Source organism: Propithecus coquereli, unplaced genomic scaffold (assembly GCF_000956105.1).
Source record: "Propithecus coquereli isolate 6110/MARCELLA unplaced genomic scaffold, Pcoq_1.0 Scaffold839, whole genome shotgun sequence".
Lineage (NCBI taxonomy): Eukaryota > Metazoa > Chordata > Mammalia > Primates > Indriidae > Propithecus > Propithecus coquereli.
The window spans coordinates 393,517-411,027 of NW_012154607.1; the positions used below are offsets into that span (position 1 = coordinate 393,517).

The 17,511-nt window shown below is 58.4% G+C and overlaps 1 protein-coding gene across 1 annotated transcript; it reads left to right on the forward strand.

Moving 5' to 3' along the window:
- The first annotated feature begins 14,219 nt into the window (after positions 1–14,219).
- Positions 14,220–16,688, forward strand: SLC18A3 (solute carrier family 18 (vesicular acetylcholine transporter), member 3). Its single transcript, XM_012663862.1, has one exon. It carries the CDS (start codon positions 14,694–14,696, stop codon positions 16,290–16,292), a length of 1,599 nt encoding a protein of 532 aa, XP_012519316.1. The 5' UTR covers positions 14,220–14,693; the 3' UTR covers positions 16,293–16,688.
- Positions 16,689–17,511: the final 823 nt, after the last annotated feature.

Genomic DNA, 17,511 nt, shown 5'->3' on the forward strand with positions numbered 1-17,511 from the left:
ACGCTCGGGTCACTCTTGCCGTGGCCTGCTGCAGCCGGCACCCTTGGCCGCCGTCCTGGGAGGCCAGAGAGCAGGGAAAAGCCCAGCTTTGCCGTGTGACTCGAGCACTCACTAGGGAGAGATCCTGGAGCCTCCTCTTCTCCGCCTGTAAAGGGAGCTGGTCATCAAACTGACTGCCCTGGCGAAGTGGCGGATGTGAAGGGGCTTGTTCCTGTTAACCAGCAAGAAAAAAGGTCATCCCGGTGAAGCCGGGTTTGTTCCCTTGCTGCGAACGAGGGAGACTGTGTGCTGGGGAGTGTGGGAAGCGCCCCCCAGAGGAGTGATGGGGGACTGCAGACGGGGAGCGGGGGTGGGGTGAGCACAGGGACGGATTTACATAAAGCAGGGCAGCAGGTAAGGGCTCTGTGCTGAGGGGTGGCCCCAGGCCCATGTCCTCGGAAACTACACTTAAGACCAGCTTGGAAGGCGGGCCTGAAACCCCCTGCCTGGAGTTCTCTGCACCTGGGCTGGAAATGGAGCCTCTCTGAGCCACGATGACCCCCTGGCTTGGGCCCTCCAGAGAGGCTGGGCTGTCTCCCTCTCGCCCACGATTCGAACAGCCCAGTCTCTGGCCGTTGAAGATTTTAGAAAACAGATTTCTCAGCACCGAGTCCGTGCTCTGCAGATGGGGGTCCTGATGGCAGCAGGCGCCCCTCCGGCGTTGCACAGGCTCGAGCCGTCGCTGGAACCTCACAGCCACACCTGAGCCCAGCTCTGCCCCCTGCAGCTCTGCGATCTCGGCTTGTCCCTTAAGTCCTCAGAGCCTCAGCTGAGGGACGAGTACAGACCTACAATTCCCCATCTGCAGTTCCAAATTCTAAAAACACTCAAAGCAGAAAGATTTCTCGTAACTCGTGTGGCTCCAAAACCTGTCCTGACCTAACCCATTTGGTGGCAGAACCTGACCTGGACGGACATGAGTCCATCTGCTGTCTTTATTGATCCTGCAAAGTATGAATATTTGTACAATTCTCTGCAGAGAATATTGGTGTATTGAGTTATGGACAGCACCCCCAGACCGTGCTGGGGAGTGGGGAAAGTTACAATGTATACAGCCTATGCGCCATCTTATTCTCCTAAAATATTTAAGGTTCTCAATTCCAAGAACCATAAGTCCCCAGGGTTCTGGATAGGGATTTACTGGTCGTTGGTAGCTCACAAGGTGGTCAGGCAGTACGTGTGACACTGTGCAAAGCTGTTCTGTGTAGAGGCACCTGGCAGGTGCTCCATGACGTTGGCCCTGAGGGCCACCCCTGCGTGTGGCGAGTACTGGGCACGTCCTCCGTCCTCGGGCTCCTGGGCTCTCGCCCTCTTTTGTCCCTCAAGGCCTCCTCTGGGCATGGCCCGTCCTGTGCTGTTCTCGTGGGGCAAGGCCACCTCCAGAGCCCCCGTCCATCCTGCTGGAGTCCAGGCCCTCCTCCTGCTCTCTGCCTCTGCTGGGCGACTTTCTCTTTCCCACCCCACCTCCACACCTGCCTCCTGACATCGAGGCCAAGGACTCTGTGGGTCACGCACCTGCTGGGGCGGGACCTGCTCAGCCAGTTCTTCCTGAAACCTGCCACCCGGCTTACTCGGTAGGAGGCGTGGAGGCTTCTGGGCAGCTCTGGGTTGTCTCCTGGGATTTCCAGGCCCCCTGAACAAGCTATCCAGAGACCCTCTGTGCTTCCTTCCCTTTGGACCCAGCCTTGCCAGTGAGCGAAGCCGGGACAAATATCTCCCTTCCAGAAAGTCCAGAGGCCGCGGGTGGATTTTGACCAAGGTGGAGCCCACCCAAGCTCACACCCTGGCAGCTTTCAGGTCCACGGGGCCGGGCCCCTTCTGAGGGGGCTGTGGCCTTCCAGCCCTGGGGGTCTCAGGCAGGGGGGAAAGTGCCCAGCAGTCCAGGAGGGAGGGCCACAGGCACACTCTCGACGAGGGATTTATTGAGACCTGGACGAGCTAAAGTGAGGCCCGGAAGGCCAGTGACTACACGATCAGAGGTCAGCCTTCCCGAGCTATCATGGCTGGGGCCACTTGGGTCCCGCTTTGACGAATTCGCAATCCCAGCAGCGGGCAGATGCCCTCAGTCCTCCCCTCACCTCTCTGTTTCCTTTCACGGAGTCGCATATGATCAGCTCAGCCCACCCCCTGCTTCCCACCTGCCTCCGCCCACCTTCCCCACGCCTGCCCTGCATCTCTGCGCTGTCCTGGATCCTGGCCTTCTCTGGGGACACCATCTCTTTCCTGTCCCCACTCTGGGTTAGTTCATCAGCCACCCAAGGGCCTTTGAGTGCCAGCACCTGCCACCTCCTGGTCCCCGTGGAGGGGACAACATATGCAGTCACCCAACTCCAGCTAAGGCAGAGAACACCCTGAGGCCGCCCTGCTCAGCCCAGCGGGGTCAGTGGGGTGTCACTCTCGTCCCCCCCAGGCCTCCCCGGGCCAGCTGAGCAGCAGGCGCTGGGCCCGGGGGCCGCATTCTCCCTTTTCCAGCAACGTTGGCTCTGTGCCCCCACCTCACTCCCCTCCCGCACGGACCCTCATGGAGCATCCACTCCAGGGAGGGGAGACAGACGGTACACACGATCCATACAGTGCCACACGTGGAGCGGGGACACACAGGCTGGGACACAACGAAATGGCCGAGGGGAATGAGGGTTGCTGGGGCGAGGTTAGGCTGAGGTGGTCTGGGGCTGTTTCTTTAACAAGGGCGGAAGGCAGGCAGGTGAGGGGATGAGACGGGCAGGTGGATTCCCTGCCAGGCAGACGGATGACCATGCAAAGGGCCCAGTGGGGGCATGGCCGGCCCGCCGAGGACCTGCTGAGCGGCGGTGAGGATGGGGTGCAGCCCAGAGGGCCCGGAGGGTCTGAGAACGCTGACCTGGAAGGGCAGTAATCAAACAAGACGGCAGAGACCCCGTTAGCCTGTTGGTGTTTTTGAGGAAATAACATTAAGGAGGCGCCTTTCACAGAGGACGGGGTGGGATCCAGCATCGTGCTGTCAGAGGGCATTTGGCTTTATGCAGTAAGAGACATGAAAATGGTCCTGCCTTTTGGACCAGTCATTCTGCCCCTGGGGCTGACTCCTTAAGAAAAATTCCAAACGTGAGAACCCTTACATCGTCCCTTTTAATCGGCCAGGGAAAGCCAGCCTGGCACGCCGCCCCTCCCGTCCCCAAGGCCCCACACTCCAGCATCCTCTGCCCAAACCTGGCCTCCCCCCTGGGCACCTGCCTTGGGCGTGACCTGGATCTTCTGGTCAGGACGCACCTCTCTCTCCCGACCCCTGGCCTGGGACAGCCCTGCCAGTCTCCACCCAGCCCAGGAGAGAGCCCCCTTGCTCTCTCTCCCGTCAGCATGCCCTCAGTCCTGGGCCGGGTGTCCCTTGACATCCCTCCTGCTGGACCTGAAGCTGGGCCCGTGTGACAGGGGAGGGGCACAGCCCGGGCCCCTACGGAACCCCCAACGTGTTCAGTGGTCCCAGCCCCCACCGGGGATGGCTGAGAAAGGCTACTCAGGGTCAGTCTCCAGGGGAAGGACGGAGGCTTTCTGAGCCCGTCCAGCGCCATGCAGACTGAACACTCCACAAGGGAGTCTGGAATCTGCTCATATCTGGGCTCAGATGAAGGGAATGTTCCAGGTCACACAGTCTGCTGCCAGAAGGCTTTCGAGAAGTTCAGGTGAGAACGGCTTCTGTCTCCCCATCCTCGGTCGTTGACAAACCCAAGGACGGTGCACTCTGTGCCAGCCTGGTGGGGCTCAGAGCCCACCAACCGCGAAACGCCGTGCTGGAGCCTCACAGCCCAGGGGAGACAAGCGCGAGCCCTCACGGGGGACGCACGTGTGCGTCATCAGGAATGGGTTCGAATCTAGCTTTAAAAGCAGTTTGTTAACAGCATCTTAATTCCCCGGGGAAACAATGCACTGGCTACTCTCGACACTCAAAGCAGACCGTGTTTTCAGGGGAGTTGGAATGTCTGGATGACGATCCCCAAGGCCACCACCCCCGCTGCCTCGTCCCCACACACCGTGGAGAGACGGAGCCCACACCTGCATTCCTGTCTCCAGCTGGCCTCTGCGTCTCTGCCACGTCATCACCTGCAGCTCCAGGTGCATTCGGGGCCTCCCCGTCCCCCGCTCAGGCAACAGCGAGTCCGGCCTCACCGTGGAACCTGACATGCCAGTGTGTCCAGAGCTAGGATCAGTCACGGGTGTCCCTTGCACCCGCCCACACCCCAAGGGCCCAGTTCTTCCCATCAAGATACGCGCCTTTTCTCCAGGCCCCCAGGACATCGCCAGGAGTCTGGGTCCCCCCAGGCTCTCAGCTCACCCGCCCCGACTTTTCCTCTCCTGGACACGTCCTCTCAGGGCTCATCTTGCCACGTGGCCACCGTGTAGGCCACCAAGGTTCTTCAGGCATGTTTCAACATCTTTACGTCTCAATAGGAGGCGATCAGAGCTCTGGTCACTTTCCTGCCTGTGGGAGCCTCCAAAACAAGCCAGCTTTGATCTGTTCCTTACACACGTGCCAGGCACGCACTGGGCGGCGACAGGTCTCAGAGGGTCGCAGACCACGTGTGAAGCACTGGCCATTGTCAGTGCACATTCTCGGGTGGTGACTGTGACGTCCTTGTCCTGCAGCCTACTGTCCACTGCCCAGTACTACCCATGCAACTGCCAGCCCTCCCGGATATCACTCCGGTCGCCTCCCTGCTCTGCCAGGGACACTTCCCGCCTCCCGTCCTGGTTCCAGACTCAGCCCCTGAGCACAGAGAGTGGGTGAGGAGAGGGTCCCCATCCCCCCTGCCTCAGCACAGGCCGACTGTCCCCTGCCCCTGCAGGAGCAAGAGCAGCACTCTGGGCAGAGCCACCTGCTGCTGAAGCTGGACCCAGAGGGGAGGGTGGTCGCTTCAGCTCTTTCCGTCCTGCTGCCCCTTCCCACTGGTAGGTAGCCACCCCCAAAGAGGGCTCGGTGTGGCGTCCTGTCCTGAGTCACCCCGTCGCTGGAGCCCTGATCAATCACCAAAGCCACATTCGTGGGGGATGGGAGCACAGGCTCTGGGGCCTGGGTTCGAATCCTGCCTCTGCTGCTCCCTGCGGCTGTGACCCAGAGTAAGTTGCTTTATCTCTCTGCATCTCAGTTTCATCACACACAAAATGGGAGAGAATAATCATATTGACATCATAAGGGTGTTCTGAGGGGCTGCAGGTTGTAAAACCAAATTAGCATGTTGCGAACAGCATTTAACATGAATACAATGGATAACAGAGCGTGCCTCACTTCAGAGGGGTTGTGCATGCATCTGTATGTACGTGTGGTTCAAACCATTCCGGGTGTTTTTCTGCCTGAGATCCCACTGTGGGCTTGTGGGGTGTAAGATGGAGCAAACCCAGGCAGGAGCCCACGTGACCTTGAGTGGTGTCCGCATGTGGGCCAGCTCACTCTCGGTGCTGAGAAAAACCTCTGTCGGGAAAGTGGGAGAGAGAACACAGTCCGCAGTGGGGCTGGGACAGCAGGACTTAGCTGTCATGGGAGGTGACCCCGCATGCGACAGGGAGTGGAGGAGGAGTGGGCAGGGAGAGCAGGACCCTGGCACCCAAGGCCTCCCCAGACAAGCTGAGCTAGTGAATTTGACCCCGGGCAGTGGGAATCGAAAGCAGGCGGATGACCAATGGAACAAGCAAGTATCTGATGAGTTCCTACAGTGGGGGAGATCCATGTTTTAAGAAGTCAACTTGTGGGGCGCTTCGGGGGATCAGGAGCTGGTGTCCACACTGGGGTCGGGGGATCTGCCAACAGGCTGCTGCGCCAGTCCCAGCAAGAGCTAACAAGGACAGCGATCAGAATGTCTGGAGAAGGAAGAGACAAAGGGTGCCTGCCCCTCTGTACCTGGAGCTGGCGGCCGCCCTCGACCAGGGAAGGGAGAACGGCAGCATTGACCCCGCACACAGGCCGGGCGACCAAGGAAAACGCAGGGCTTTGAAGACCACAGAGGAATTCCACAGGCCCCCAAAGCACCGAAGCCGCACGACCAAGCGGATAAACGCATGAGCCTGCGTCGCACGGCCTGCGACCTTGGCACGTTACGCACCCACCCCGCGCGGCCCATTTTCAGTTGATAAAACGGGGCCCAGGAAAGGACCTACCTCCCGGGGGTGCTGGGAGAGCAAAAGCTAATGACGGGGAAAGGCGTCCGCCGCGACTGGCACCGAGACTGCCCCCGACCTCTCTCCCGTCGCAGACTCGCGCGCACCGCACTGGCCGCAGCCCGGGAGAGGAACGACTTCCAGCCACGTAGACGCGTCACCGGAACGGGCCGACTCTGCAGGCACCACCGCCCTCTCGGGCCGTTTCCTCCCCAGTCCGCGGGGGCGATGCGAGCACAGGACCCGTGCTCGGCAGGGCTCGGCCTTCCCTCTCGATGGGGCCTTCTCCTTGGGCCTCCACGTCCGCACCCCGAGACCCTCTGAGTGGGAGTCTGTTCTTGGACACTTCCGGACAAATGACCTCGAACCCGTGGCCACACTAACCAAGCACACAGGGCAGGTGGCCACTACCTACCCATTCAGAGCAATTGGCTCCCGAACAAGCGTCTCCCTTGGATTTTCACCGCGCCCTTCGCGAGCCGCGGTGTGCGGCCTGCGTCTGCGTGGGCATCGCGTGGGCATCGCGTGGGCATCCGGCCGGCGGCCGCTGCGCGCTGCCCGCGCTCCCTCCGCGCCAGCGTCCCGAGGCCCCGTCCCTAAATCTACACCTCCCAGTCTGAAAATGGAAGTGACCCTGGCCCATCAGTACGTGCGTTTGAGGCCACAACAAGCCCTGGGACCCAGGAGAGGGCTGGCAGCCTTCGTCTGTCTCTTTCCCAACAGAGCCAACGCTGAGTGTAAAACGCAGTTTCCCTTAAATTCCTTTTTTGCCTACCTGACTAGTTAGTCAGGGGAGCTGTTCCCTGGGCCCCCGAGGGTGTATCCGAGATATTTTTCCGGAGCACTTTAGTCTCCTTCTAAGTGTCCCTCCATCCATTCCAAGCTCGACAGAATTTTGGCAAGATGAGAAATCCCTAATTCTTTTCCAAACTGACAGACAGGCTTGTTTTTCCATTCCACGGTCGATTCAGGGTGTTCCGCACCAGGCAGTGAGAGACCCAGCCACCTCAGCCCCTCCCTTCAAAGGCTCACACCCTGGTAGAGGACAGAGACATGTGAACACTTCACCGCAATATAGCGCGGTATGTACAGTAACAGGCACATGGTCATGGCACAAAGGAGGAAGAGATCAGGTCTATTTGGGGGGCTGGGATGCAACAAAGGCATGATGTGATCACAAAAGACGAGTGAAAGTCATCGAGGTAGACAGGAGGCGGTATAATCAACTTTCCAAGTAATCTCACTCCATCCATACCAAACCCTATGAGGTATTGGCAATGCACCCATTTTATAGATGTGTAGGTAAGGTTTGGAGAGATTAAGTAACTTGCACAAAGTCAGAGAATTAGAAACTTGCAAAGGAGGGACAGCTCTGTAGGGTTTTAAAATTAACAGACCCTAGACACAGAGCATTAAAATAAATTTGCTCAACTGTTAGAGAGATAGAAGGTGCTGGAATCAGGAATCAAATCTGGGCATCACATTGAGACCACAGGGGTAGATGGATTATAGAGAACCTTTTCTGCCAAGCTAAAGAATTTGGACTTACGAAGTGTTTTAATTGATGCAGCAGCCTCACATCAACTCTAATGTACCCTGCCCAATAAGTATTAGCCTTAAATCTAATTAGTGAAGATATAGCAATAATTTTCATCCCCAATGGACATTTCTGGGGCAAAGATATTCTATTTTAAAGTGTTGAGAATTCTTACAACTCAGAAGAAAAAGATAAACAGCCTAATAGGAAAACAAGGAAAGAAAGTAACAGGCAATTTACAAAAGAGAAAATACAAATGGCTAATAGACATATGAAAAGATACTCAGCCAATTAAACAATTAAGTGATTAAAATGGTAGTGAATGCCATTTCTCTCCCATCAGAATAACAAAAGGGAAAAAGACTGATCAGAGCAAGTGTTAGCAGAGTTATGAATTGTGTACCGACATCCCCAGCGTACATATGATTCAGCTGATGAATTTTGGACTTTACTATGGTGCAAAAGTGATATGCATTCAGTAGAATTGGTACTTCAGATTCTGAATTTTGATCTTTCCCAGGCCAGCGATATGTGGTACGACCCTCTCCGGTGGTGCTGGGCAGTGGCAGTGAGCCACGATCACCACAGTAAACACCCAGTAGGTAATCTACAGGGCACTGTGTTGCCAGACGGTCTTGCCCAATGGAAGGCTACTGTAAGTGTTCTGAGCACGTTTAAGGTAGGCTAGGCTAAGCTATGTTTGGTAGATTAGATGGATTAAATGTATTTTCAGTTTAACGATATTTTCAATTTGCAAATCTACAGAGGGTTTATCAGGATGAAACTCCGTTGTAAGTCAGGAGCATCTGTACCCCCATACACTGCTGGGGGGATATACATTTATATAGCTACTTTGAAGGGCAATCTGGAAATTTCTTTTAAAATTTAAAATGTGAGCAGATTGCTGGAATCCACCCAGCAGTCCCAGTTGTCAGTGTATTGGTTGGAAAAGTATCTACACAAACACAAGGAAATTCATTGCAACATTGTAGCATCTAAAAATCAGAAATAACCCAAATGTCCATCAATAGGGAAATATTAATAGTTAAAAACATGGTGGTATGTTCATAACAAGAAATACTATGCAGCAGCTAAAACAATTGAGCTATTTCTACATAGACTACAGTGGATATAATGAGTAGAAAATGAGAGAACTGCAGAATGATACAATATAACAACATCTATGTTAAAATATACTTGTTTAAACATGCTATTTATGTTAAATTTTATATGAGCTCATATATATGTATGGAAAAGAGCTTGGAAAATACACACAAAAATAGTAAGGGTGGTAGCGTCTGAGAGGTGGCAGAGGGGACCCAACATTCACAATGCTCTGATTTCTATGAGAAGAATGTATGTAGAAAGAGAGATATATATGGATATATGTGCATTACTGATGTGATTAATTTTTATTTGAATAGATGTAGAGATGGATTTAAAAACCACTAACACGTCAGCTCCCATGCAAAGGGCTGTGGCCGGTGCTATGCAGATGCCTCAGAAGCCCAGTACAGATCTTGCCTTCAAGCAGCTCTCAGGCTGGAGGGGGGGGAACAGCTCCAACGCCACAGAGGATAAATTTCAGAGGAGTGGGGGAGGTATTCACAGCATTTCCAGAATCAGGGAGGAGTTATGGCTACCAAAGGGAGGCAAAGCTGGGCAGGAACCAAGAAAACACTGGTTCAAAGGTGCAGAGGTAGGAGCTCCTGGGGCCTGCCAGGGTAGACAGGGAGGACGGTTTAGGCAGGAGGCATTGTGGAAGGCCACCATGCTGGCAGAGGGGCTGAGCTCCAGTGCCAGGCAGCAGGGGTCCCTGAGGAGTCTGTGAGCAAGCTGGGAGCTTGCCTGAAACTTTACAGACAAAAGAAGTTGGCAGCCCCGTGGGAGTGGCTTGGCCAGGTCAAGAGGTGAGGGGCAAGTGGGAGGTGATTGGCTGTCCCACTGCGGGGACAGATGTACGGTCTGGGCTGGGCAGACAGGCAATGGTACCAATGGAGGAGAGAAATGAGCCTGAGACATTCATTGGATTGGGATAAAAAGTACATGGAGGGAACAGAAACCAAAGGGATCTGGAGACTGTGCTTCCAGCCAGTGATTCACAGGAAGTGTCAGGGAACTGGAAAGAAAGCAGGGAGCTGAATGGAAGAGCCCAGAGGCCCACCCACCAAGCAAGAGCGGCAGTCCCTTTCTTTCCCCACCGGGTCCAGCTATGCTGTGCCCCAGGCAGATCCGGGCCTGAGGACAGGCTGGCCAAGGGCAGCCAGGCAGACACGTAGTCCTCTGGCTTCCAGCCACCAGACTCACAGGCTTCTGGGAAAGGCTGACAAGGGGCCACTCTGTTCCTTTGAATCTGAGAAGATGTGACTGGGGAAGCCTAAATTAATTAAGTGATGCTGAGGCCCTGAGGCCCTCCCAAGGAAGCACACAGGGAAGGGCATACAGAGGCCTGAGCACACTGCACTCCACCTCCAGTGCTGGAATCCAACAAAGATTCATTGGAACTAAGCCTGCACTTAAGTGCTTCCAGGGAGACAAAGAAATAATAAATCAGGAGCAGGCACCCCGCCCACGTGCTGCTGCCACCAATACCAACCTGCATTTCTGCAGAAACACGGTCATTTCCCTTCTCTGGGACCAGATGTCTCAGTGAAGCAACAAATGGCAAAGCCCTGGAATTGACAAGACCCCATGACCTTCTCAGAAATGAGGCCAGGCTGGGATGGTACCTCCCTTGTAGCAGCACACGTCCACCCCCTGCAAGACCCCCACATACACCCCAGACCTCGCCCAGGCACCACAGGATGCCTATCCTTCTACCCCTTCCCCAAACTCCCGTGCACCAGGACTCCCCGGTCCCCCAGAAGCTCCCCTATGGCGCTGGTCCAGCGCGGAGCAGACTTTATTCCATCAAACTACAGGCACAGTTGTATGCAGTGAATAAAATGGGAAGAAAGGTTTTCACCCAGAAATCGCCAAGCTGCCTCTATCCATACAAAATAACAATAATTAAGCTCCTACTGAGTGTCAAGCATTTAGCTAGACGCTTTCAAGTACGTTATCTCAAGGTCCTCAGCCATCCCACAGCAAGACAACACGGTGGCCGAGAGCGGATGCTGCAGCTAGATCGTCTGCATTTGAGTCCTGTCTCCACCACTCGTGAGCTCTATGCCTGTGAATAAATTACTTGACTTGGTGTCCTCACCTATAAAAAGGTAGTATAAACGACAGCGAGAGTGTTAAATGAGCTGATATTGGTAACATGCTTAGAACAGTGCCTGGCACATTATAAGGACTTCCATATGTCTAATAAATAAATTCCTGCCTTTGCTCATTCAACTCACATCGAGTACCAGATATGAACCCAGCAGCAACAGTTGCTATATCCGGTTGAGAAAGGAGAGAAGAATGCTTCCATTTTCTCTTATGGGATTGGATGGGAAGTTCCCTTTTGCCTGTAAGTTATGCTCAGATAGAGCAGTCTTGGAAAAGGAACTTACCAAGAGTTCAAGTGAAAAGGAAGCAGCAGGCGAAGGAAGAGAGGGGACAGGATTCTTGTGGGAGGCTGGTTGGCAAGTGGCAGAGCCTGGGCCAGCACCCTGGACAGCTCCCTGCAGGCCAGGACAGGAATGGAGGTTGTGGCCAGGTCTTGCCGTGGCTCAGGCCCTACACAGCTTTCCGCTGAAGGGGTCCGTCACCTCCCTGCAATCCCTGCACTCAGTCCTTGGGTCCCATGATGGATGGGGGGCTGCCTTTTGATCTGGAAGTTGGACAGTGAAGGAGTTTAGTGTCTCTGGGACCTCCTTAGGGAGCCAGCCCGGGACCTTCCTCCTCCCATGGGTCTTGATCTGCCCCTCTCTCCTACACTGCCAAGGTGTGACCATCTTGGAGATGGAGCAGCAGGAGCACAATGCAGCCCAGGGAATAGGAAGGCAGAAAAAGGATCACAAGACAGGTGCCAAAGCCTGGATTTAAATGCAAGCTCTGCAGCTGGGATCTCCATGCCCAGTGAGGCCAGGGGAATAGCACCCACACTGCACCGGGATTGTGCAGCACACGCAACGCCACTGGCACAAAGCAAGTACTTAATAAATGAGTCTGCTTCCTGCCATACAGGAACGGAGGGCTGGAGAGTTAGGTGTGAGCCCAAAGATAACCTGGCTTCAAGCTCATGAACAGTCGTGAATTTGTCTGCCAGAGGCTGGGAGAAGGGGTCTGCGCCTTGGAGTCCCTGGGAAAGTTTCTCTTCTCTAAGATTCCACTGTTCTGCAGCCACTAGACAGAAAACGTCTGCCTCAAATCCTCCCCTCTTTTAAAAAAGTCAGACAGGGACAACACCATATGCATAAATAATAATTACTCTGCAAGCTGCAAGACTGACCCTTTAAAAGCCTCATAATGGGAGAGTCAGAAGAGCCCAGAGGTCTCAAATTCCAATGACTGGAGGGCCAGGTAAGTGACATAAGTGTGTGAAGCCAGCCGAGGGAAGCCTGGGATGAGCTGGAGAGTGTCTGTGTGTTGATAAAGGCCGTCAAATAAAATAGCACACACTTCTGCTGAGGGGGCCGTGAATGGGCTCTTGCCCAAACCCTTACTGGACAGAGACCAAGGCTGGGGCTCAGAGAGGGGCTGTGACTCACTCAAGGTCATTCTGAGCCTGTCCTGTCCCCATATTGGGCTCTTTCCCACCCTCAGAGACAGTGCAGTTTGGCCACTGCAGAGCAGGTGCCGTAGTGGATGAGTTTCTCCTCCTTTCCTGGGGTGCCGCCGTGGATGGAGGGATGGCACAGAGGTGGCAAGGCTGCTGCCTCTCACCCTCACACCCTGGTCTCCATCATCTCATCCCACAGCCGTCTCAGGGACAGAAGCCAACTTTCCAATGCCCCCTCGTCGCTCCGCCAACCCAGACACAATGCCCACCTAACCGGAGGAGCCAGCCAGGTAGCCACGTGCCTCCTGGGCCTTTTATCTGTTCTTCACAAGACCCACAACTGTGAATTGAGGATAAAACAGCACATTTTACAGATGTTAACGGCACAGCAAGTACTTATTATATATTGCTCTTGCTGTGTGTCCGCACTCTAAGCAGGGGGTACTGTTCTTATTCCATTTCACAGATACAATAACTGAGGGGAAGAGAGGCGAAGCAGTTCCCCCAGGCACCCTCGCTAATAAATGGCAGGGCTGGGAGTCATCCTAGTTGCCTGCCTTCAAAGCCCAGGTTCTTTGCGCCGCGTCGCCGGCCTCCGTGGGGCGGGGGCATGGTGAGATGAGCAGCTGGGTCTACTGCTGGTTTGCTTCTGAGCCTAGGACGGGAAGGCTCCTCTTACAGAGAGACAAACTGTAACCTCAACAACGCAAGTCTCTCCCACCCTCAGCTGCCTTGGAGACCGGAAAAAGGGCCCAATGTGCCATCCAGGGCCAACGCTCTTCTGGGGACCCGTCAGGCCCAGCGTGCAGCCTGGGCAGCCCAGCCTGCCAGCTGAGAGCCGCGCGCCTTAGCCGGTGCGCGCTCTCGGAAGGTGAGCCCCCCGAGCTTCCCATAGCAGCGGAGCTGCGGGCGCTGCACCCACGCGGGCTTTCTTACAGCTCCAAGAGAGGACCCCGCCACATTACCCCCGAGTCCACCCAGGGCTTGCAGGCAGCTCTGGGGATGAGGAGGGGGAGTAGAACAGTGGGCGGAGGCTCGCAGCAGCCGAGGGAGGGCCGGGTCTAGTACGAGGAGGGCCTGGGAGGAGTTACGTGGGGAGGGGGTGAGAGGAGGGAATAAAGAAGAGGCGGAGCTGGGGCACCAGAACAGTTAAAGCAGAAAGGGGGAGTCCAGGCAGGAGGAGTGTGGGGAGGCTGTGGGGAGGGTGGAAGGGGCTGGGCTGCTACTCCCGGCCCCGGGTGGGGGCGAAGCAACTTGTCCTCTCGATCCCCATATGCTCGCAGTCGCAAATTCGCTGCGTAACATTCTGCCCAGGGGCCGGGGTCGGAACCAGGCCCAGCAGTCCCTGAGCCTCCCCCTCCCTTCCTTGGTGGGGCGGGGCCAGGGGCGGGGCCAGAGAAAGGGTTGGGGGTCAGTGCCCAGCGCCCCTCGGGTCGCGGCTCCACTATCCGGCTGCGAGAACAGATGGACTCGGGCGCGGCTCACCTCGGGGGCTCCCTGCCCGCGGTGCGCGGAGATCCTGGCTGAGGCGGAGCTCTCCAGCGCCGGGCTCCCCCCTCTCCCGGGGGGCCGCAGGGAACCTGCTGCCTCTCGCGTCTCTCGGGGGGAGAAGAGCCGGCGCTGAGCCCGCAGATCCCAGACCCGGAGGTGGGGGCAGACAGGGCCGGCTCCTCGCGCGGCGCACCCATCCCCAGGGGCTCGTCCGGGACTCTTCTGCACCAAGACCCCTTCCTGGGGCTTCCAGCCCTGGCGCATCTGGGGAGCCGACCCCTGCCCGGCCACGCCCCGCCCCCGGCCCCCGCCCCACCGACGTCGCATTAGCATGAGCGACGCAAGTGGCCCGGGCACCACTCGGGGGCTGGGACTCGCCGCGTCACAGCCCCGAGTGGAAGGGAAAAAAGAAGAGGCGGAGGAGGCAAGAGCCGACGCGAGGGGAGGGGAGCGCGGCGGCCAGGCGAGCGGGCGGGCGGGAGGCAGCAGCATGCCCCTTGGGCAGCGCGGGCTGCCTCTCAGCGCGGCGGGGGCTGCTCCGGGCGCGCCCGGGGTGCAGTGCGCCCAGTCTCCGGCCCCAGCCCCTCGGAGCGCCCGCCTCCCCGGCCGCCCCTGAGCCCAGCGGAGGCGGGTCCCCAGATCCGCTAAGAGCAGCCGCGGCTCTTCTCCAGACGGAGTCCTTGCCTTTTCCGGGGCTCGGGGCCATGAGTCCCGCGGCCACCTGAGGCACAGGAGCCGCTGCTCGGCGAGGACCGCGCCCCCAAAGTCCAGTGCCCTCGCCTCTGCACTGCGGGACGCCCGCGCCCAACCCTGGTGGAGGGGTCCTCGGAAGAGCAGCGGGGTGAAGGCATGGAACCCGCGGCACCGCCGGGCCAGGCCCGGGCAGCGGCCACAAAGCTGTCGGAGGCAGTGGGCGCGGTGTTGCAGGAGCCCCGGCGGCAGCGGCGCCTGGTGCTGGTCATCGTGTGCGTGGCGCTGTTACTGGACAACATGCTGTACATGGTCATCGTGCCTATCGTGCCCGACTACATCGCCCACATGCGCGGGGGCGGCGAGAGCTCCAGCTCGACCCCCGAGGTGTGGGAGCCCACCTTGCCGCTGCCCACTCCAGCTAATGCCAGCGCCTACACGGCCAACAGCTCGGCGCCCCCGACGGCTGCGTGGCCTGCCGGGTCGGGCCTGCGGCCCCGATACCCCACGGAGAGCGAAGACGTGAAGATCGGGGTGCTGTTTGCTTCCAAGGCCATCCTGCAGCTGCTGGTGAACCCCCTGAGCGGGCCCTTCATCGACCGCATGAGCTACGATGTGCCGCTGCTCATCGGCCTGGGCGTCATGTTCGCCTCCACCGTCATGTTCGCCTTCGCCGAGGACTACGCCACGCTGTTCGCCGCGCGCAGCCTGCAGGGCCTGGGCTCGGCCTTCGCCGACACGTCCGGCATAGCCATGATTGCCGACAAGTATCCGGAGGAGCCAGAGCGCAGCCGAGCGCTGGGCGTGGCGCTGGCCTTCATCAGCTTCGGAAGCCTGGTGGCGCCGCCCTTTGGGGGCATCCTCTATGAGTTCGCCGGCAAGCGCGTACCCTTCCTGGTGCTCGCCGCGGTGTCGCTCTGCGACGCGCTGTTGCTGCTGGCGGTGGCCAAGCCCTTCTCAGCGGCTGCACGGGCTCGGGCCAACCTGCCGGTGGGCACGCCCATCCACCGCCTCATGCTAGACCCCTACATCGCCGTGGTAGCCGGCGCGCTCACCACCTGCAACATTCCCCTCGCCTTCCTCGAGCCCACCATCGCCACGTGGATGAAGCACACGATGGCAGCGTCCGAGTGGGAGATGGGCATGGCCTGGCTGCCGGCTTTCGTGCCGCACGTGCTAGGCGTCTACCTCACAGTGCGCCTGGCGGCGCGCTACCCGCACCTGCAGTGGTTGTATGGGGCGCTGGGGCTGGCTGTGATCGGTGCCAGCTCGTGCATTGTGCCCGCCTGCCGCTCCTTCGCGCCCTTGGTGGTCTCGCTCTGCGGCCTCTGCTTCGGCATAGCGCTGGTCGACACAGCACTGCTGCCCACGCTCGCCTTCCTAGTGGACGTGCGCCACGTCTCAGTCTACGGCAGCGTCTACGCCATCGCCGACATCTCCTATTCAGTGGCCTACGCGCTCGGGCCCATAGTGGCGGGCCACATCGTGCACTCGCTCGGCTTTGAGCAGCTCAGCCTGGGCATGGGCCTGGCCAACCTGCTCTACGCGCCCGTTCTACTGCTGCTGCGCAACGTGGGCCTCCTGACGCGCTCCCGCTCCGAGCGCGATGTGCTGCTGGACGAGCCGCCGCAGGGTCTGTACGATGCGATGCGCCTGCGTGAGCGTCCAGTACCTGGCCCCGACGGCGCGCCTTGCAGCCCTCCTGGCCCTTTTGACGGGTGCGAGGACGACTACCACTACTACCATACCCGCAGCTAGCAGCCTCGCTCCTCCTCCAGGCCGCCCGCCCCACCCCCTTGGGTCAAAGTGGCTGCTTCTCTGCAAGCGAGCACTGGCCAGCTCAGGCTCGGCCCGCCTCCTCTAGCGCGTACCCCAGCCCCTCCCCAGCCTCGACTTCTCCTGCCCGAATCCCACCCCCGACCCCCCGTAGACCATTCAGTGTCCCTCTCCCTTTTGTCCAGTGGGGTGTGGAGCGCCGAGGCAAGCGAAGCGATTGCGCTCCTTGTAGAGAGGAAGAGGCGCGCGCCCCCCTCCCTCGGGGCTCGCCCGTGTAGAGCCAAGCGTCTGTCTTTCCTTCCGTTCCTCCCAGCACCAAACGGACCGCTGCACCGCGGTGCCTCTAGCCGGAATCAATAAACCATGTCTGTCCCAGGAGGCCGAGTCGCTTTACTGTTGGGGGATGGGCAGCCAGGCACAGGGCCCGGGCAAAGAGGGTGAGTTGGGTCTTCAAGCCCCAAACCAGGCCTGAGCCTAGCGGGCATGCGGGGAGCCTGCGGGATACGAAGGAAGCAAACCCACGGTCACCATGGAGCGCACGCCCCCCTCAGCCCGCTCCAGCCCCTCCTTCCCAGGCCCAGGGCAGCGTTCCGGGGGTGCAGCCCGCGGGAACTGGAGGACCGCTCCAGCTGGATACGCCGGGCCCCGCCCTTTGAGGACCCGCCCCGCTCCAGCCACGGAGTTGTGAGCCGGGGCTGAGCTTCCCTTACGACCAGCATCCCGCCCCGTCCAGGCTTCGACAAAGGAGCAGGAGCCGAGCTGTTCCCGGCAGAGGAGGAAAAGCGGACCCCACCTTTCGGGGTCCGGTGTCCGGAAGGCGCGCGCGTGATGTGTGTGCTCCTTAGAGAGCCACGCTCTGTCCTGCCAGAGGCGGGCAGGTGTCTGCTCTGTCCGGGTCCTGCGGGTCTGAGTCGCGAAGGGAGGGGATACGAGTGCGGGAGCTGGTGCCAACTCGCCCCATCCCCGCGCTGCCCAGAGTGCCAGCAGCCGCCCAGGGCTGTCAGAAAAGTTTCCCATCTTGAATCCGGGTCTCGAGAGCCCCAGGCTAGCGTTTGCGCGACACTCCCAGTCCTGGAATCCGCGCTCTGATGACCGCCGCAGCGTCCTTCGGTCCCAGCGTGCAGCGGCGGCTGGGTTGGGTCGCCTGTGTGCTAGCTTGCGTCTGTGGGGTCTGCGCTGCCTTGTGTGCGTGTCTGTCATC